The 22834-nt window shown below is 34.4% G+C and overlaps 1 protein-coding gene across 10 annotated transcripts in view; it reads left to right on the top strand.

Annotated features, from left to right (window-relative positions):
- Positions 1-22834, top strand: part of LOC150101284 (uncharacterized) — a 285858-nt gene that overhangs the window by 146430 nt on the left and 116594 nt on the right. For 7 of the 10 annotated variants that reach the window (XM_090401020.1, XM_090401019.1, XM_090401025.1 and 4 more), the window contains one exon: positions 18343-18407. The exons of 1 other annotated variant lie outside the window; for it this stretch is intronic. Coding sequence is in view for 2 of the 9 variants with exons in the window: in XM_090401029.1 (XP_090257155.1) it covers positions 11572-15057 (3486 nt within the window). In the remaining 7 variants the exon portion in view is untranslated. Of the gene's footprint in view, positions 1-11484; positions 18064-18342; positions 18408-22834 lie in introns of those variants that run through there. 2 more of the 10 variants (XM_090401029.1, XM_090401027.1) reach the window with 1 other exon arrangement.

The raw sequence follows: 22834 nt of genomic DNA on the forward strand, positions 1-22834 counted from the left end.
GTGTCTAGCAGAAAATAGATTCTCCTGAATTTTGAGACTGAAAATTCTGAAAGTTTTGCTCACTATAAACATCAGCAGGATATTTTCTATATTCATCAAAATATTTATGATAAACATTGGGAAGATTGATCAGAAGACTGTGTAATCTGAATATCCAAATTTGGAGTTCCACTATATTTTCCAAATGATGTAGTGATATCGGGTGATGGATATGTTTCCCACTGCAGAACAGAGTTGGCACAGTCAGTGGCAGAGGAAGTTGAAAGATTAGTAAATGGGTTATGATTTCTGTTCTGTTCTGCAGTGCAGAGGAATTTTTGAGTGGTTTAGAGGCAGCACTTCTCAGTGGCTATTAATTTTTACTTGCGAAATCAAATGAAGATTTGTAAATATTAGACTGCATATTTATCTTGTCATATGCACATTCCTGAATAACACAAAAATATTTTTCAACAGGTGTCGATTCTTGACCTGACTTACGATGATCAGTTAAATTATCTTTTCTAGAAGTAAATTCTCCAGGTATAAAATTTTGGTTAGATATTCATTATTGTTTCAAACAATTTTTTCTTTGCTTTTAGCAATTGGGAGCACCTCATCTGGTAAAACTTGCCATTCTTCTTCATACCTCTTACCACAAAAGGATTTACTAAACTCTATTGTTTCTTTGAACCAGAAATTTCAACAAGTTTTTGTGACCACTGCTTAAATATAATATCCTGCAATTCTTTGGCATTTTGGTCATTTTCAGGCTTATCTTTATTGCTCTCATCTTGATCCTTAACATAAAAACTGGAATTACTATTATTTTGAATGGTCAGTTGCAAAATGTTTCAATATTTGCAGCCTGTTGTTTAGATTGTTACTTTTTATTTTGGAGATCTAGCTATGGCCAGTTAAAATTGTTTCTTTTTCTGTGTCTGCTGAACACCAGAACTTTTCTCAATGGCATGGTTACATGCATTATAAGAGCTGTATGACAATTTCACATTACTAGTCCCAGATGAATGCAGAGAATTGTTTGGTATAGAAGGAATTTGTTCTTTGTTCACATCATATAATTTGGCTTCTTCAGTTGGAAGCTCTCATAAAACTCTTTGTCTACCAATATAAAGAATTCTTTTAATTTGCTTTGGTGCAGATATTTTATTACTACTTTCATTCACATCAAGCTGATTTACTGATTAATCTATGTTATTTTACACAGATAAAATATTTTCCTCAAGTGGAATTGACCAAATTTGACTGATGTGAGCAGCTCTCTGGTTCTGATAGAGGAATATTTTGATCAATAATCGGTTACGTGCTTGGTATTGTAGGTTAACACTGCTATAACCTTCATATGATTCTGAGTTTCCTTTCCTGTATAATTCCTGTGATGTATCTTGAAATGAATTTACTGATGTAGGAGTATAAGAATTAGTTAGTGGATGATTAATACTACTGTGCTTATAAAACTGCTCATGACTGTGTCCTGTAATAATTTGAGAGGTAGAATGCATTCTACTTTGGTAATCTGAATCTACATATTTGAAGACTTCTGATACTTCATGACATTTTCCAATAACTTTTGCCTAAATAGGATGTGATTAGATGGAATAGGGTAGGTGAGAGAACAGAGACTTATCGGATCTCTGCATTGGTTGTCTACTTAGAAGATAAAGAACCATCCACCATTACCCAAAGTGAGTGTCCAGTGAATGCTAATTTCCAGTAGAAAACTAGCAGTCTAACTGCAGAAGTCAGGGGACAGACCAAATGAAGAGAGTTTACTTAACAGGCCTTTGTGCCAGACCCAGTCAAAAGCCTAGGAGATATCAAGGGCAATCACTTGGGGCCAAACTTTTCCATGGCATTTGTCCAGATATTGGTGACATAAGTGAGTAAATGACCTGTTGACTGATAGCAGCAGAAACCATACTGGCAGTCATTTATTAGCCGAGTCTTCAAGATACCATAGCAGTTGAGAGTTAATAGCTCTTTTCATGACTGGATAGAACTGAAGTAAGATAAATTGAATGGTAGTTTGAGGTGATAGATTTTTCAGGGATAGGTTGAATATGAGCTAATTACCAGTAGATGCCAGTGGAATAAGAGAGTTTAAAAAGACTTCACAAAATGAGAATTAATTCTGGATCACAGACCTTTAAAACAATTGAAGGAATGCCATCAGTACCAGGAGATTTTTAGTATCCAATTTGAGCAAAATTCTCCTGATCTTTTTTGGTGAAAGGTCATACTACAATCACAGTGTGGATTACTAGTGAGGAAGAGGTCCGAGGTATTTGGAGAGTGACTGGGATTGTCTGGTATTCTGATAGGTATTGTCTCTACATGCTCGATGTGTTTAACTGGATTATTATTACTTGACACCTCCACGCAGTCCAAAGACTCATCGAAGGAGGGCATCTACTCTACAACTATCTCCACCACTCACAATCCACTAACTACAATGAACCATAACTACACCAACGCAATCTACCACCCACCACTAGTATTTTCACAGACAATTACAAATTCACAGTTGATCCAAGCCCACGGCAGGATTCGAACCTGCAGCCTTTTGGCTGGAGAGTGGATATGCTAACCACTCGACCAACCAGGCTGGCAGGAAGCCAGATTGAGGAATATCAACTTTTAAGGAAAGGAAGTCAAAAAATTTAGAATGATTGATGGCATTAGGAGAGCAGTAAAGACAGCAAAATCAGGAGAGTCTTCTGATTTTTCAAAATCAGCAAATTCCAGGTTGGAAACTCTTTGACAAGGTATATTGGAGCAAACATATGCACAAATCTCACCTTTGAGCAAAAGGAGTCAAATAATGCATAACTGGGAAAACTGAGGTGAGTAGTGCTGGGAGAGAGGGGATAGAAATTTTAATTTTTGTCAAGAAAAGTAAGTGGGGGTTTACAGACTGGAGATGGAAATGTACATCATTGAGGTTTGAATGGTGGCAACATATTTTGCTGTAGTGTATTAGGACTGAGTGTGGATGTATGTGGACTTGGGGTCAAAAGCAAAGTAATCTGTTGATATTCGTTTTGAAGAGCACTGGAAGTTGTAGTCATTGGGAGAATGTTTTGTGGGGAAGTCTGTTCCACACAATTCATCTTTTGTTTCACCTGAGGTTGGTTCGAACAAAAGATGAATGGGTTTAGCAGATTTGGTGAGGCAGCAGTTAGATTGTAAAAATATTCAGTGTTAACCAGAACAGATATCCATCTGTTCGAATGCTTAACACTGCTCATGGAGATATCTGTGGAAGAGACAGTGCAGAAATATAAGTTTGAAAATGTATTGCCTAACAGTGGGACCTTAACATATATTAATAAATGGCAGAAATGGAAATTTTTCAGTGAACTAGTATTTTAGTGTTTATTACATCAGTGCATATTTAACAAATTTATTTTATTATTAAATTTATTCTTTATTCTTTGTGTTTAAAGCAACAAGCTGGATAGCTCATAGATCTTGGGAGCTCAAATGAAGCACACTAGTAGATTGTGATCAGTTGCCTTGCATTATGCATATAATGTTTTTATTATATGTAAGTAAGTAGTCTCTAATGCAGTCAAAAGACACATTCTGACCCAAGGATGCTCTATATCACAAAAGATTTGTTTATCTCTTTATATCAGAGATTACAAAAGGATCAACATGATAGAGTTCATATTCAAGTTCAGGAGTATTTTTTACTATTAGAGTAACAAAAACAAGCAAAAAGCCGGCCTGGCTGGCCGAGTGGTTAGCATATCTGCTCTCCAGTCAAAAGGCTGTGGATTCGAATCCTGCCATGAGAGTAGATGTTTGTGATTGTCTGTGAAAATACTAATGGTGGTTGGTAATAGATGGAGTTGGAGACAGAGAATTGTAGAGCAAGTGCCCTCCCTTGATGAGTCCATGGACTCCCTGGAGGTGTCATGTAATAATAATAAAAAAGCTGGAATAGATTTAGCTGATTAAAAATTGCTTTGCTGACCTCAGATTAAGTTTTTTAAAAATAACTGTTGGTTGTTTAAAAAATTATATTACAAACTAGTGATAATAACCAATAATAAAAGCAGAGAGTAGATATAGAAAGAACTACATGCCATCTAATTTATGTAGTAGTTTAAATGTGAATAATGCAGTCCACATTTCCAAAATATGGAGACATCTCCATAGTGCATTTGCATGATTTCCCTGTTTGTTTCAGAGGCTAGGCTGTTACAGGAGGCTAGAAACTTAAGGTCTTTTCAACCAAAGGAGAATTAATTAAAATTCAGGGTTTAGTTATTGATTTTGCAATACAATGGTCTTACCCCCTTAATTGTTTTATTTGTATTTTTTTTTGTGAACAGCTGCTTATTCATATTGGTGAATTTCTTGAATATTTATAATTTAATTTTCTTCTAATTTTCATTTCCTGCAAAACAAAATAAATGAGATCAGTTACTTCAGAGAGTTTTGAATTAGAAAATTTTGATTGTGAAATTTTTTCAGATATTTTCCATGTACTGATTTCAACCTAAAACTATACAATGGTTTCTAGGGGGATATCATGAACATGTGTATAACATTTCATAAAATAATAGCATTGGGGAGTCTGCTTTTGATACTTACAAGATGCTCCTAGTATTGATAAGCCTTGCGAGCTCTCAACTTATTGCTTATTTATTTCATCATGAGGCTTTTTATCTAAAACTGGAGTATAAATCATTTTATCTTGGATGTCTGTGTCAGCAATTTTGACACATTACTGTCATGTATTGAAACTTAAAAATGTTCATGAAATGTAGATATGTGGACTCTTCAGTTTCTTTTATTATTAGAATATAATGACCATATGCAAAGTGTTGTAAACAATATGAACTCCAAAGTCAAGCATTACCACCATTAAAAGGCTAAACATATTAATTAGAAAGTCTCAGGATTTTGAAGTCCTAAATAAGCCTTTCTAATAAATGAAACAAGCAATAGCATAGCAATCATTATTAGAGATGTGCAAAACAGCTACCATTTTGATTAAAAATAACTTTAATTAAACTTAATGTTCATCATCATCAAATTTCTGCCATGTACCTTGAAGGGGTATACAGGATATGATAGTACTACATGAAAAAATTACATCATTACTAACTTCCTATCTACAATTTTTCTGTTACTTGTCAAGACTCCAACATTATCAGATCTTATATTTCTGTCGTATAAGGCACATTGTACCGTATCAATCCACCTATATCTTGTTCTTCCTCTGGGTCATTTTCCTGCCAACCTGGCAGAGAACACTTGTTTTGCTAATCTTTCTTCGTCCATTCTGTTTAAGTGACCATGCCACCTGAGATTAGCTCTGCTAACGCATTCCTGGATGCTGACAATGTCAAGTTCTTTCCTAATATCCTCATTTTTAATATGATATTGCCATTGATGCCATCTGTTCACGCCTTTAATCTTTCTCTGGACTCTCATATCTGTGGTCTCTAGTCTTTGGTCAAGTGTTTTATTTTTGACTCAGCTCTCAGATCCATAAGTTAAAACTGGAGTGAAATCCGTCTTGTATACAGCTAATTTATTGTTCTGACTAATTTCTCTCTTATTCCATATGAATTTATTCAGTTGACTTCCCACCATACCAGCTTTGCTGATTCTGTTGCCTATTTCTATATTTAATTTACGATCTTCAGTAAAAATCGTGCCTAAGTATGAAATGTTTTACTTGTTCCACAGGTTCTCCATTCACAACACAGATGACGTTTTCAATGATTCTGCTTATTTTCATTGTCTTTGTCTTTTTATTGCTAACCTTCATACCATATCTATTACAACAGTTATTCAATTTAGTCAGAGAATCTTGCAGACTTGTAGCGGATTTATTTAGAAGTATAACATCATCCGCATAAAGCAAAGAGCTGACATTAACATCTCCAATTTTGATATCATGTTTAATACCAATTTCCTTCATAATGTGATCCATATAGATAATGAATAACAGAGGGGATAATGTGCATCCTTGTCTCACACCAGATTTAACATTAAACCATCTTCCTGTACTTCCTTCAATTCTAACTGCTGACTTACAACTCAAATAAAGACTAAGTATTGCTTGATATAATGCCCCATTGACACCATATAACTGTAGCGTATTGAATGGCTTCTCTCTTGGCACCTTGTCATATGCTTTTTCCAAATTGACAAAACTTAAATACAGATCTTTGTTATATTCCCATGCTTTCTCGACTGCTTGTCATAAAGTTAAGATCTGATCGTGACAGCCTCTATTTGGCCTGAATCCAGCTTGTTCTTCACCAAGCTTTTCTTCTGGAATTATTCTCAACCGTTTCTCAAGTATACTTGAATAGATCTTGCCAGGAACATTCAGTAGGGAAATATCTCTGTAATTCTCACATTCAGTTTTATTTCCCTTTTTATATATGGGTACTATGAGAGCTCTACTCCAATCATCGTGAATTCGTCCCGCTGTCCAAGCTTTCTGAACTTTGCAGTACAGCCACTGTAAGAATCTTATACCACCATACTTCAGCATTTCTGGTCAAATATCATCTACTCCTGCTGCCTTTCCACATTACAAGCCTTTGATGGCATTTTCTGTTTCAAGTATGGATATGTATTTCTGCCTGCATGCCTGTATAGTGTTTTTTTACCACTGTGCTGTCATCACTGCTTGTTTCATTTAGAAGTTTTCAAAGTAATTCCTCCATACTTCAAGGATATCTTTTTCTCCCGTTTTCATGTCAACTTTATCATCTCTATCTCCTTTTACAGCACTCTTTCCTCCATTCCTAAGCTTCTTCAGCAACCTCCAGAATATTTTGTCACCTTCTTGATATTTATTTTCTATATTCTTGCCAAAGTTTTCCCATGACTTTTGTTTGGCTAGTTTTACACAGTGTTTAGCATTCTTGCATTTGTCTCTATATTCTCTAAGAGCACAAGCTGACTTATTTGACAGGAACTTTTGATATGCTTTCTTCTTTTTCTTCACTGTCTCTTTAACTTCCTGTGTCCACCAGGGAGTTCTGATTTTTTTTTATCCTTGCAGACAAGCTCACCACATGCCTCGCTGGCAGAATCAATCAGTGTTTTCTTCAGAGTTTGCCACTGAATCTTCAAGGTTTGATTCCTGTTCTCAAACTCTTTCATTTTTTCTTCAATAATCTTTGTGTATTTTAGTCTACAGTTCATATCTGAGAGCTGCTCAACTTTTATTCTCTTTAAAACTTTCTTACATGTTATTCTTTTCAATATGAAATTCAATTTTATCCCGCTCAAGACTAAACAGTGATCACTTCCAATTTCAAATCCTCTGTACACTCTGGTGTCCTGCACCAGGGAGAAAACATCACTATTAACAATAACATAGTCAATGAGACTTCTGTTATTCCTTGCCTCTTCTCTCCATGTGAATTTGTGCACATTTTTATGTTGGAACATGGTGTTAGTAATAACCAGTCCATGTCCTGAGCAGAAATCCAACAGATATTTGCCATTATTATTAGCTTTGCTCTTTTCTCCAGATTTTCCCAAAATATTTTTGTATGTCTCACAATCATTTCCTACTCTGCTATTTAGATCCCCAACAAGGACCAACTTTTCCTTTTTCATTGTGTCAGTTGCTTTTTCTAAAGCCTCAAAAAATTCCTCCACTTCTACCTTAGTAGAACCTTCTGTGGGACCATAGGCACAAATAAGTCTCATTGTCCAATTCCCCATTCTGGTATTTGTCCACATCACTCTACTTGATATGGCCTGCCATTCAAGAAGATTAGCCTCGTGTTTTGTGTTGAATATTATGGCTATTCCTTCTTTTCCTTGATTGTCATTGCCTGAATATAACATTTTCTATTTATTGCTCAGAAAGATCTCACCAGTTTGTCTTTTTTGTTTCAGCCACCCCTATAATGTCCATCTGGTACTTATCTAATTCCTCATCTAGCTCCATTTCTTTGCCATTCAGGCTTCTTATGTTGATAATACCGATCTTTAACTCTGGTGATGTTGTTGGGTTTGTTTTCAGATTTGTTCCAGTAGCTGACTTTGCGCCGTTCGCCCTGGTTCCCTGGTGAAAACAATGAGGGCCTTGTTTAACCGGGCGACGCCCCAGCCAGCATGAAATTTTGTCATGTTGTACCATCATTTTCTATATTGGTTTAAGCCAATAAGAATTCAATTTGTTAAGCTAAATCCCATATTGCCAGCCCATCCTCGTTCGTTCAGTATCCAAGTAGATACTCAACAGGGTGTACCATGAGGTGACGATTGGACATTAGGTCAGAAGCCCTAGTCAGTTCTCCACATTCCTTTAAAGGCTAAGTGGAGGTCTCCTCTCAGTTATACAGCTTTGAACTGTAAGCACCCCCAAACTTAATGTTTCTGTTTTCATATCAACCTCATTATCTGGAACATGTGCATATATCATTGAATAGAAGCTTATTCAGCAAGACAGTATGCTAAACTTTAGTTTTACTAATCTAATTAGTAATTCTGACATGATCTGTTATGGATAGAAGTAAAAATAAAATAAAGCAATAAGTTTAAAGTAGAAAATGCAAATTCCTTAAGGAAACCTAGAGATTACTCCTCAATAAGAATATAATTGTATTATATAATTCAAGATTTGATTGGACATCCTGTTTTTCTCTGGTTAGTACTAGAGTAAGATAAAATAAGGAATATAATATTACAGTGATTGACTCAAGTCCTTCACTAGGACTTTAGTGAATATTTAATATCTTCTCTTTATAACAGTGCTTAGACATTGCTTTTTGTGAATCCTACCTTCATAAGATTGTAAACCTTCAGTGCATTTTGTACTGTGGTTAGACTAAATGTTAGATTATTCAGAAACTTTGCACTAGTGATCAAACTTTTATGTTCAGACCTTTAAGTAGCAAACCCAGCAATTTCACAACAGGTGATGTATATCACTTTCAATCTATCAACCTTTATACATAAATATGCCACCATGAGATTTGAATCCACTGACCAAGCAGACTAGCAAAATTTTAACAATCACTTTATTACACTGATTATAACTACAATTAGTGGAAGAAAGAAAGCTTCCTAATGCTGACAAACACGTAGATTTCGAGTGACTTTGAAAGAGCTTTCTTTCATTTCTAGATGTGATTCTAACTCGCTGTCCATCAGGCCATCCTTTGGGGTGTTGCAGCTTCAACAGCCCAAGCTGAACTATTGACAGTTCAGTAGACATTTTTTTTTAAACGTGAATCCCATCCTTGAGTCGAGTGTGTTAATTAAATATCTTCTACCTAAAGTCATCACAAAGCCAGGCACACTCATCACTCATCCAGTTAGGAAGCCAACATAATTTTAATTTGCCATTAAAATGGTTCATTTGAAATGACTGATTTTAATAGTGATCCTTTTATCTCAGTCTCACCAGTATTATTTTGTAAAAGCATAGCACGTTTAATTCTGTAGGCATTAAGTGTTAGATCGAGAAATCTTTCTGCTGAGACTTAACGCAGAGTTTTATCAAGTCACTTTATACTGCCAGTAATTTCACTCTAGGTGATGAAAATCATATACCATCTGAAGACTTTCACAAACCTAATAAGATTTTAAGCTGTGCCTGTTGATTGGAGAGTGGAGATGCTATCCACTTGGCCAAACATGTTAGCATGATTACCATATTCCATGTATTTTTGAACATAGATTTTAAAAGTAGATCTTGTTTTTTCTAGCATGTCCAGGTTCTTTGTAACAATTGTACCAAAACATAAGCTTTATTATTTTAGTTTATATACATATATATTGCTTCCATGAGAAGTTGTAGACGAAGACAAGTAGTTAAGATGAAAGCAGAAGTCCAATGCTTATCTTTCTTATTTATTAATGGTCATTCCCATGCACTCACAACTCCCTCTGTCAACCTATTCTTATCATTGATAGTTCTCTTAACTGTATTCTCTTCCCATTTACAATGTTGTCAACAAAATCTTTACCTTTAGTAAAAAAAGAAGACTTTAGTGAACATTCACCAGACCTTTTACTATTTTAGTTACCCACCTGTGAATCATCTCCATTATCTTGATAAAACACAGATAACCAGCCTGAGAATAGTACTCCAGATAGTTGCTGTGGTTGCATTGAGTTCTTTTGAAGAGGAACGATAACCATACTTGACATCAACATCCCTGTGATTCTTTGCAATTTCTTGTAATTGCAATGTGTTTTTCTGAACTTAACTACCTCTCCACTATCACTGCCGAATTTTTATGCTTATCAAGTTCTTCAAGTATAATCCTACTGATGTAACATTGATATTAAACAGCTTAATCTTACCAGCTCAAAGTGCAAAACACTTCACATTGAAATGGTAACTATTATCCTTTTTTCACAATATGAGTTTGTTCATTTCATCCTGTATGATCTCTGAATTATTTCCATTACTGTTTCCCTCCAACTTAGCCTCTTGAGCAAACACTGGATATTCCTTTTAAAATACTCATCATTTTCAATAATATACAAATTAAACAACAGTGGTTCAAGCACAAAGCCCTGTGGCATATCATGGATCATTCATTTATCTAGGCTTACTGCTCTGGATTAGGTATGTTATGCATTCATAACATACCTAACTTTTTCAATATTTCAACAAGCTATAAGATTCGTCTGCAAGTTTTTTCAAATTGTTGCAAATCTCAAAAAAATTTTCCAATATTTTTATTTTAAAAAATCTACATATAAGTGGATCCACATTCTTTGAGGGTCAACTGTATTTGGATTTAAATGCCTTGGTACATATTCCTATTCCTTGATATGAAGATCATTTGATCATTGATAAGTTTAAATGATTTTTGTTTAAACTCATAATGGTAGTTTTCCACAAGTCTTTTGCAATGATTCCTCCACCATTTAATGAAATCAGCTAAATTCAGTTGAGAAAAATCACATCATAGCAAAATGGTCCAAAAATAAACAAAAATTTAAGTTGCAGGTTAAAAGGATTATCCTGATATTGCTGAATATAAAAGATTATATATTCAATACAATATTTAATTAAAAGTATTAAATATTGTATTGAATCAGCCAAATCTGATAAATGTGAGATCATAAAAGATTAATTGTATAATAATAGAATTCAGAAGCCCTACACACTATTTGAGTTTTCTGGTTGAAGTGTTGTAGGTGAGATATCTTATATATTATCCAAAACTTGAACTTTCCATAATTTCTTGATTCGAGTTCATAAAAAGAGGTATGCATGTGTGCTCACACACTCTTAAGCTTTAATTAAGGAGTTTTTCACATTGTATTGGCACAAAATATCTGCACTAAACTCTGAATTTTCCTTTTTTATTTTTAAATTTTCTTCTCTCCACAACTATGAAAAAATATTTTTTTTATAAATTTCTAGTTCTGTTTGTTAATATGTAGGCAGTTTAAAACTTGTTTTGATTGTATTGCATTAGGTTGATATTAATTTACTTACTGTTAGTTTAATCTGCTTTATCATTTAAGTTTCAGGCATGCTACTTTGTGAGGGAAGCTGTAGAAGAACATGAAACAAAGAGTGATGCATATTGTGTTTGTGGGTAGTTCTGGAAAATGTTTGAAACTGCATTAGAACTTCATAATCATTTTGTAACTTCCACTAACAGATTGTCAAGTATGGAGACCAGACTGCCAACTCAATATGATTCAGAAAATGCTTCTCCTTTGGAACAAGCACATAAAAATATTTTTTCACCATCTGAATTGCATAAAGCTGAAGGTGATGCAGATAAAATGTTGAGTCAGGATTTTGCACATCCCAACAATTTAACTTTTGACCATGACAACACAGAACAAGAAAATATCTTAGAATATCCCCAGAAGGAAGAAATTCTCCCATTAGTTAGAAACTTAGATGAGTTGCAATCATCTCCACCCTACGTGTGCAATTTGTGCCAAATAGTTTTTGTATTACATCACAGTTATAAGCGCCATTTGCGTGTACACATGGAAGGAAAGGCATATGTGTGTGAAGTCTGCAGCAAACAGTTTTTTCACTGCTACCTGCTTACTCATCACAGAATAAGATATCATGCCATTCGTATGCAAGGAATGTGGCAGTGTCATCTCTGTAGTATTCAGGTGAAACATATGACAACACTTCAGAGACATTTTCAGAGAATGCACAGTCCTTCTAAAAATAAGCATGAATTATCTGGTACCGAAATAGCATACTTGCTTAAGAATAAAAAAGCAGCTACCCATTTTGCAAAAAGTAACAGCTTACGAAATTTAAATAAGAGAGATAGAATATCACTGCATAATAATGTGCATATTAATAAGTCTGCAACAGAAAATAAAACAGTTAATCATGAGTTGGAAAAGAAATTTTCTTCCATTTCCTCTTTAAAACATCTTCAAGTACTTTATTCTAGTCAGTCCTGTAAAGCAAATTTCCATAAACTTGTTTTAAAAAAGCTACTGAGAAGACAAAGATTTATCTGTGAATTATGCAGGAAAGTGTTTCTTTCTCGTAGTAACTACTTTGAACATAAAAGTTTGCATTCACCGCGAAGTATAAATGTTTGTCAGTATTGCTGTCGGAGTTTTGTATATTCAAAATCCCTCAAAACACATGAAAAAAAGCATAAATCAAATCCTCAGTATATATGTTATATTTGTTGTCATCAGAGTGAAAATTCCTTATTGCTTAAAGCACATTTTGCTAAACATTCTTTCAAATTTAACAGTTCTGAACAAAATAAAGGAGCTAATGCAGAAATAAAATTACTAGAAAAGAATTCGTGGTTTTGTAAATTTTGTAGTAGAAAATTTTCCTCTGCTAATAACTATAAAAGACACATGCAACTACATGTTTTACAAAAGTTTAACTGCAGTTTTTGTGGAAAAGTATCATCATCATTAGCCTCTCACAAGCATCATATATCATCCCATACATCAGAATCAGTTATATGCCTTAAGTGTAAGAGAGCTTTTGAAAATAAGGAATTGTTAAATAAGCATTGTGAAAACTGTGGAAATTATAGTAATGAAAATGATTGTGAAAGTCATGGAACTGTTCCAACAAGGCGCAGTGCAAGACTGATGAATAAATTAAAACATACAGAAAGATCAGATACAGATCATAATCAAGATAAAGCATCATTTATTTCACCTAAAACATCTAAAGAAAAAGAAAGCAAAGAAGATATGTTTGTTTGTGATATATGCGATGGAACTTTCATAAATAGGTGCAGCTTTAGGCGTCATCAGAGGATGCATCAAAATGTTTATCTTCACTCTTGCCAGTTTTGTGGCAAATACTTTTTTAGAAAAGATCACCTAACACAACATGAATTTAGTGTACATTCCAAAAATACTCTTAATATGTACAGCTGCTACTATTGTAAAGCAAAATGTAGAAATGCATCATCACTTAAAGATCATGTTAATAGAATTCACAAACAACCTGCTTTTGAGCCCAAAAGAAAAGCAAATGCTTTAATACATATTTATACAAAACGGCATAGAGAAATGCTGTCATCATTTGGTAAGAGTTTTACTGAGTTAGAAGGAAATCCTAATGATCAGTCCATACAGAGGTATAAATCAAAGCCTGGTTTAACCTCAAAAATTCAAGTTCCCTCGAGTGACAACAGTAATTTAAAGCTTGCTGCAGCATCTTCTGTTCAGAATCGGCATGTATTAGTAATTGGTCAAGGGGAAGACATAGCAGCAAAACCACTTGAAGAAGGTAAACCTGGCAGTGATATAAGTAAAACTTATAAGTGTGGAAGATGCTCAATTTCATTTAAAGATTTGCAGGGAATATTAGAACATTTCAATGATATGCATGGTGTTGTTAAAATTGAGCAACAAGGAGAAAAATCCAATCATGCTACTTCCCAGGATAAAATAAAAAGAAAGAAGAAAGGCAGTGAAGATCTATTAAAAGCAGATGTAATACATACAGAAAATAAATTAAAAATAGACACATCAAAGAATATAAATATGAAAGATGAAAGCCATGTATCACAGGATGTGAAAAATGTATATGTGAGTAATGATTTCAATTCACAAGATGAATTAAAATGCCAAGAAAACTGGAAAAAAACTTACTCCCCAGATCTAGATATTAATAATATTCATATAGCCTTGGAAGCTGCTTATCATGGGCCATTTTGGCGCTGTGCTAATTGCAATAAACAGTTCAGAAGTGCAAGTAGTTTCATCAATCATATATGTGAAAAAACATTAATACCAACATCTCAGAAAGAGAATTCATGTTGCTACTGTTTGAAAAGCTTTGAAAATAAAGCAAGTTTGTCAGCACATGAAAAACTTACTCATATATTGGTTGATTGGTATCAGTGCTTAGTATGTAGTACTTCTGGTCCAAAGAAAAATATGATGGAGCATATGTTGTCCCACATGTTTAAGGTTGGTAGCTTTGTTACAGATTGCAAGGATCAAAGTTATGACTTTGCACTTCCTTACTTGCTTGGATTGATACCAAAGAATCATTCTGATATAAAAGAAAGTTTATATTTAGATCAGAATGAACCTAATCTTGATGAAAATGATACTGATGATTATGACAGCAATAATAAAGACTTTTTAAAGCGTGAAAGAGAGTATGACCACTTAGATGAAGAAATACCATTAAAAAAAATCTTGTGCAAGGAATGTAATACAATATATCCATGTTTATCAGTTCTTTTTAAACATACCTGTGTTTCAAGTAAAAAGGGTCGTAGTCCCATTCCATGCTGTATCTCTAGGTGTAATGCCCAGTTTGCCACAAAAGGTGATATGATTACACACATTAAAAACTTTCATCACAGTTTAGTTTCTTCATGTAAAGCAACTGCTGGTATAAATTTGGAAGATGATAAAGAAGAGTTGAAATCTAGCTTATCAGGAACTAAAAACTTAAGTAACTTGAAAGTACCTTTTTCTTCTGATAGAGAGGATATGGACTCATCAGAGCCTATTCAAGATACAGAAGGGAATGCAGAGTCTCAAGATTATGAGGAGATTACTGTTGAACCATCATTAGATGTAATACAAGATATGATGGAATTTAGTGAAGGAGAGTGATATTAATTAAACTTAATTTTTTTTTTGTTTATTTTCTGTTGGGCATTAAGTTGCCTTCTTTAGGATGATTAACTGTTCTGTGCATTTTTTTTTTTTTTTTTTTTTTTTTCGAGAGAGAGAATGAGTGAACGGGAGATAGGGTCTCCTGTCAGTTATTAATATAGCTGTATACTTGAAAAAATTCATGTAAAAGGCTAATTCAAATGAGGCTTTTGGTAATTATGCACGAGGCTACAAATATAAACAAAATACAAAATTAGTGTAGATATTTCTGGTTGAATTATGTAACATAATGCATGTACAGAGTGGTTTTAAAATTCTTAAATATTTATACAGAGATATACATTTTATACGTAATATCTTCAATTGTGGTATTTGGTCTTTTATGTGAATTTATTTGATGTAAAATTTTATAGGAAATTTTTGTTGCTTTTTCTCAAAAGTTTAAAGTATACTAATAAATTGCTTGTTGTTCAACTGTATGTCCATAAATAAGTAATTTAATTTTTTTCTTAAAATACATGAATTTTCATAAAAGGAAAAAAAAAAATGGGTAGTGATTTTTTTTTATGTTCTGACTGCAACTTATAAAACCTAACATCTATAAAATATGGTGTGATTAATTATATTTTTCCTGAAATTCATTTTCACATGAATAATAATTGTTTTTAGGTGTGAGATTGATTGTTTAGATTTGGAAGGAGCAATGAAAAAGCCATTTGAATAACTGACTATTTCTAATTATTAAAAAAAAATAATAAATAAATAAATTGCCCTTTCTGATATATCTTGAAAAATGTAATTTTCACTCTTTCTCAAAGGAAGAAATTATTTGAAGTACCAGTTATATTCCCTGAAGTGTCCTAAATTGTTGCTGACATTGCTATTCGTTACATAACATTTAACAATAAAAATGACAGCTAGGAAGAGTTCTGGTGGTTACAATTTTGGAAAAGTGGTGACTATTGTGTTAAGCAAAATGATTTGTCTGTTTCTGAGCATTGATTGCAATAACCTCCCCAAATAGATATCTGTAGTCAGAGTTCTCACCACATTTCAGGTATCTAGTATAGATCTGTACATATAATTTTCATATTCTGATCTTTTTTGGTATTGTTGCTTTTGGTAATTTCTGTTTTTAAAGGCAAGAAACATTGACAAAGGCTTTTCAAATTAAGGTGAGTTAGCTGATGTAATGGAAGTAGAATTTTTTTCCAGAAAACTCTCAACAAAAAAAAAAAAAAAAAAAGGAAGAATACATGGCAACTTACAGACAAGGAATATTACAGAAATATGCTCCCTATAATTGGTACAATGTATATAACATTACAACTGCAGTACAATGCTTTATCAGAAAAGAGAATATTAGTAAGCATATTTCAGAGCCTGGGGAAGAGGAATTTAATCATAATAAATGTAGAACTTAAAATTCTTTTCAAGTGCAAAATCTCTTTAACATGCTTTTAGAAAGGTAAACAACAGCATTAAAGGATTACTAAATTTATTATAACAGCATTGAATATAATAAATATTTAAAGAGATTGTTACAAATTACTTGAAATATTTTTTTAAAAAAAGAGTATTTAGTTATTAACTAAATAAAATAATTTTGTTTTCTTTCTTATATTTTCAGTATCAAATCAGAATTTCAATCACACTCTAGATATTTTTAATTCTTTGTTTATTTGTCAACCGCCTGGATTATGCAATAGGCAGATAGTATTCCTGTATTTCAAGTTAGTAATGTGAAAAGCAATCTTTGTGTATAATCTGGGTTTGCGGTATTAGTTGTTGCTTATGCGTAGGCAGCCATGGTGGCCAAGTGAGTAAAATCTCCGCTTGATCATCATCAGGCTGTGATGCAGATGTTTGTGAAAGTCTGTCGATAATGGCAGATGATTTTCATCTTCATTTGATATAATGTTGCAACCTTGCTTTTACAGAACATGCAAAAATACCATATTCGATTCTTCAATTTCTCATCTTATCTTATTCACTTTATCCTTACATAATATTAGTATGTTGTTTTAACTTTTTATTAGTAAGAATGGCATTGAAAATCTGTATCCCATACTACAAAAGTAGTAAACTGCAGCATGTATAAAACTAAAAAATATGCATTCTATTTCAAAGGTGCTAAAATTACTTATTAGATTCTTTGGCCTTTTGAATTTTCAGCTCTCTCTCTCTCTCTCAATTATTCACCCTCCAAATGAATGATTGTGTCAATTGACTTCTGGTATAGCACCATGTAGGTGTACCTTCAGTTATCTAACTCTTCAATTATTGAACAACAAATTGCTATCCCACTGTAGTTGGATAATTTGAGATATCACTGTATATATTTTGTAATTTTTATATTTATACTAGAGGTCTCTTATGAATGGGTAAAAATGTTCGTTTAAATTAAAATTTTAAAGAATGTTTTTACCCATTCATAAGTGACCTCTAGTTTGAATATAAAAATTACAAATTATATACAGTGATTTCTCAATTATTGACCAACAAATTGCTCTCCCGCTGTGGGTAAATTGAGAGTTACTGTGTATATTTTGTCATTTTTATATTAAAACTAGAGTACTATTATAAATGGGTAAAAATGTTCTTTTAAAGAATTCAGAAGTGATTAATAATTATGAAGCTATCCTTATATTGTAATGTGACTATTTCCAAAGGTGATGTGATCTCTATAACTACTGATTATCACTTTGAAACTTCTGAAGAAGTTTCTTTGTGCAAATGTCATTTTACTTCTTTGTGAAAATTGGATGTTTTAATTTTCCTTCTTGTAAAATAATTCAATCACCAAGGAATTAAATAATTAATTAATGATTAAGTTATTAATCTTTTAAGGCTTTCTTCATGAATTCTGATTTTTATAAAAATAACATATGGTATTATTTTCTACTTTTAGTAATTTTAAAAGATAATGTCCTCTTATATATGTGTGTCAGTTAACGAATTTTTTACGACTCTAAAAGTATAAAACAAGTTTTCATTTGGTTTTGTACTGAAAACTTTTCATTGCAAATCAGCAGTGAACATTCACAGTTTTTTATTGAATGCAATTTAACCTGATGTGACTGGTAGTATGGATCAGGTTAATAACAATATGTGGTAAAAGTCACATTAAAAAGGATTCACTGATCATATTATGGCTCATTGAGAAAATTTTTTTGATTCATTTAACAATTTTTTCAGAATTTTTCACCACTTTTCACATATAGGATGTTATGACATCTCTGATATTACTTAGTAAGCAGATATTTCCTACAACTATTTCAGAACAGTAGTCGATTGCCAAACGTCCTATGTGTCATATATATGAAAATTTACAAGGTTGACCAAAAGTGAGTTAATAAGATTTTTTTAAACCAAACTGTTTATTTATTACTTTAGCATTACAGTTCACCATCCATGCCACAATACGAAAATAAAGAATTTCTTAATGTTTTAGTAGTTTATTTGCTTAAAACAGAAAGAAATTTAGATACCAAAAGTTTGCATTTAAACCTGATAATTAAATCCTGTTTAGTAAGTTGTTTATTAAAAGCTCCTTTTAAGTGTTCCTTACATCACAAAGAAATTATTTTTCACAGATATAATTATCTGTTTATTTCGCCACATAGCCATGTGTTGTTTCCATAATTTTCCCAATCATATTGCTTAAGGAAGTGGGATTCAAAGGGAGTAAAATAGAAATTAAAGTAAAGCAGAAATATTTTGACCTGTGGTACACTAGTAGCAGCAGTGACTGTATAAAGAAAAACAGTATTTAATTTATAAACATGCACACTTGTAGAATTAATATCTGAAAAATGAAGGTAAAATGAGAAAGCAGAAATAGTATACCGTACAAAGCACTTATAAGTTGACAACTTCTGCACAATAGCAAGAAATATTTTCTTGAGAGGAGCATGCTACTAATGGGAGTTTCAAGGGTGTTGTTGCATAATATTTACTCAGCTTTTTCTAATAGGACTTAGTCATTTGTAAACATGGTTGTTCCTGTTTATGTAATATGATTAGCTTCATGAAAACTAAAACTCAATCTTCTTCTTCTGCAGCTTGTCCCACTTAAGTAGGGTCGCTGTTTTTGTGAGTCTCCTCCACATCCTCCTGTCTTGGGCTGTAACCACATCCAAGTTCTTCATCCTCAAGTCCTCTTCCACCAGCTCCCTCCATCTTTTCTTTAGTCGCCCACACTCCTCCTCCCCTGCACATCCATCTGCATGACCTTTCTTCCCATATATTTGTCCTCCCTCCTCATCACACGAGCAAACCATCTCAACCTTGCCTCCTGTATCTTCGCTCCTAAGTTCATAACTTTCGCCGTTCCCTTTACATAGTCATTTCTCAGACGATCCTTTCTGGTCATACTGTACATCCACCAAAGCATTCTCATCTCCGCTACCTCCATCCTGCTGATGTTACTTTTCCTCGGGGTCACAGTTTCCATAGCATACGTCATAGCTGGTCTCACTGCTGTCCTATAGATTTTGCCTTTCAGATTGATCGGTATCCTTTATCGCATAGCACTTCAGCCATCTCTCTCCAGTTCCTCTATTCCACTTCCTTCTCAGCCTCTACATCCTCTTCCACTGTTGAACTTAAGTATCTAAAGTCTCTCACCTTCCTGATGGCATTTCCTTCCAGATCTGTCTCCTGGCTGCCATCCACTTTGCAACACATGTACGCTGTCTTACTTCTGCTCAGTCTCATACCTCTCTCTTCCAGTACTTTCCTCCATCTTTCCAGTTTAGCTGCCACTTCTTCTCTTGAATCTGCACACAGATGTCATCTGCATACAAGATTGTCCAAGTTGCGTCTTTTCTCACCACCTCCATTACAATATTAAACAGGAACGGACTTAATGCTGATTCTTGATACAAGCCAACTGTCACTTGTAAACTTTCTGTCTGTCCCAGACAGGTCTGAACTCGTCTTCACATATCTGTACATCTCCTGCACCAACCTAACATATTTCTCCAGTACCTTTTTATCCCTCAGACACCTCCAGACTTCTTGCCTTGGCACTCTATCGTACGCTTTCTCCAGATCAATAAACACCAGATGTAGCTCCCGTTGTTTCTCTCGAAACTTTTCCATCATCTGCAGTAGCCCAAAGATAGCATCTGTCATTGATCGACCAGGCATGAAGCCAAATTGTTCCTTTGCAATCTCCATCTCCTTCCTCAATCTTCCATCAAGAACCCTTACTAGGATTTCAATTGTGTGGGACATCAACTTTATTCCACTGTAATTACAGTCTTGTGCATCCCCTTTACCCTTGTGGATGGGGCAAGAGTACTTTCATGAACAGGTCCCACAGCAGATCAATTCTCTCTTCCCCCAGGGCCTTCCATGCCTCCAATGGGATCCTATCAGGGCCCATCGATTTTCCATTCTTCATCCCCCCCTTCATGGCCTCCTTCACTTCCACTCTACTGATGTTCTGCACCATTACCTCAGAATGCTGCCCATCTTCTCTGTGAGTCCTCGCATTTTCCTCATTCAAAAGTTCTTCAAAGTATATTCTCCATCAGTTCCTTATATCCACATCCCTCCATAATACTCTTCCTCCAGAGTCTTTGATCTGTAGGGATTACCTTACAATTTGTCACTTCCTTAAGATGTTTTCTTCTAATCAAAATGTAGCCAATTTGTGAAATGTTGCTACCACTTCTAAATGTTATCAAATGTTCTTCCCTCTTGTAGAAAAATGAGTTCACAATTGCCAGATCAAATGCTACTGCAAAGTCCACAAAAATGATGAACCAGGAAGTCTCTCCTTCTTGGTTCATCATTTCCACTCCATGGCCGCCATGCACCCTTTCACAGTCCCTATTCTGTCTCCTTGTGTTTCTGTTCAAGTCTCCTCTGACAATCACCATCTCATTTTCTTCCAGTTCCCTCATTTCTTCATCTAGCACATTCCAGAACTCATCATTCTCCTCTGCTGTACAGCCAACTTGCAGGGCATATATACATAAGATGACCACTTGCTCTTCTCCAAGCCCCAGTTTCGTTCGCCTTTTCCCCCCTTCCACCTTGTCTCCTGCACACATGAAATGTCCAACTTCCTCTTCCTCATCATGTCTGCCACCTCTCTTCCCTTTGCTTGCTTTCAACATTCAGTGTTCCCATTCGCAACATTCTCTCCACCTACTGGGCTCGCTTCTTTAACCGCACCCCTCCCTTGATGATGTAGCCCTTGTCCACTTCTCACAGCTGTAGGGTGATGTGGCTGTACATCGCTTAAGGGGCGCCCTAGCCCTTGTATCACTTTCTTTTCGACTCATTAGATCATAGCCAGAGCTGGCAGTGAAGTTTTACGACCTGACGTCAACCCTCTGCATTTATCCGGGCTTTGGACTGGCACCTATTGATATGATTGAGTTTTAGTTTTATCCTCAAGGGGATAAAAGACTTGAACCTATTGAGGCTAGCTGTCCCCCTTCGGTGGCTGCATAAGACGAAATGACATAGCAAGATAGGAAAGATTTACCCCTAGCCCTTGAATACTCTAATAGCATTGGGGGAGGAGCAAGAGGAGAAGAAAGAAGGGGGAGGGACCAGTCCACAGATAATATAACAGATGTATATTACATGAAGTAAGGCATGGTCCAGCATCAGGTATCTCGGGTTTGCCACCCATACTCACTAAAGTGAGCCCTTGAGGATAAAACTAAAACTCAATCATATCAATAAATTTTATTAGAATTCTCAAATTTCATCAGAATGCATTCATCCAGAATGGCTCTGGGGTTCACATCTCTGGAAATGCAAAAATAAGGTTTCAAAACATGGCTTTGGCTCACAGAAAATATTTGACAGGGAAAATTCTTGTGAAGAAATTATGCATAGTTAATTACTTCTGTTGTGTAAGTTAATTATGTAGTTAGAGAGAGAACAGGTGCATAAACCACTCAGCCAATGTTTAGCCAATAGTTGCAGCTACAGGTATTTCTAATTACAGTTTTTTTTTTCAAACTGTTCACAAGAGAATTATGTATTTCATTTTGGGAACATGCACCTATAATTTTGTTTTCATTCAAGAAGACGAATACTGTCAAATATCAATTAAACATTTTTTTTAGTTCATAAATTTCTAGTATTGAGAAATAAGGTGAAGACTAGTGTTTCAGCTGGATTATATTTTGTCTTAAGCTGAATTACTCAGAGGTGCACGTATAGGCCTGTAAAACAACATTAGTCAAAAATCTCTTTACTATGCAGAAAAAGGTGGAGCCAGTTCCAAAATACATGAGTATCCTATAATTGAAAGCATTTCTTCTTGTGAATTAGTTCGGAATAGCAAAATATGACATCTGGATATGAGTCTTCTTAGCCTTTCTTCATCCTTCAGGACATAGGCTTCCCCCATTTTTTTCTTTTTTTGTCTCTGACCACCAGTTTACTCCTCTCCATGTCTGGATATCATCTCTCCATCTTTTTCTCTCTACCCCATTTCATCCCCCCCATTGATGGTTGCCATTCGGTTATCAACCTTGTCCATCTTTGTCTCTCATTCTCCTTACATGACCAATCCATCTCCATTTTGAATTTTTTATCATTTCTATTATATCTCTAACTCCTATTTGTTTTCTTATTTCTTCATTCTTAATTTTATCCTTCTTAGTGATTTTCAGCATTCTTCTTTCTTCCAGTTTTCTCTTTGCTATCCTCAGATCTTCACATTGCTTCTCTGTTATGCTCCATGTCTCGCTACCATATGTAAACACTGGTATCACACAGCTGTTGAATATTTTCCTTT

The sequence above is a fragment of the Typopeltis vanoorti genome, chromosome 11 (genome assembly GCF_054136105.1).
Source record: "Typopeltis vanoorti isolate ZY-2024b chromosome 11, IOZ_Tvanoo_1.0, whole genome shotgun sequence".
NCBI classification, from domain to species: domain Eukaryota; kingdom Metazoa; phylum Arthropoda; class Arachnida; order Uropygi; family Thelyphonidae; genus Typopeltis; species Typopeltis vanoorti.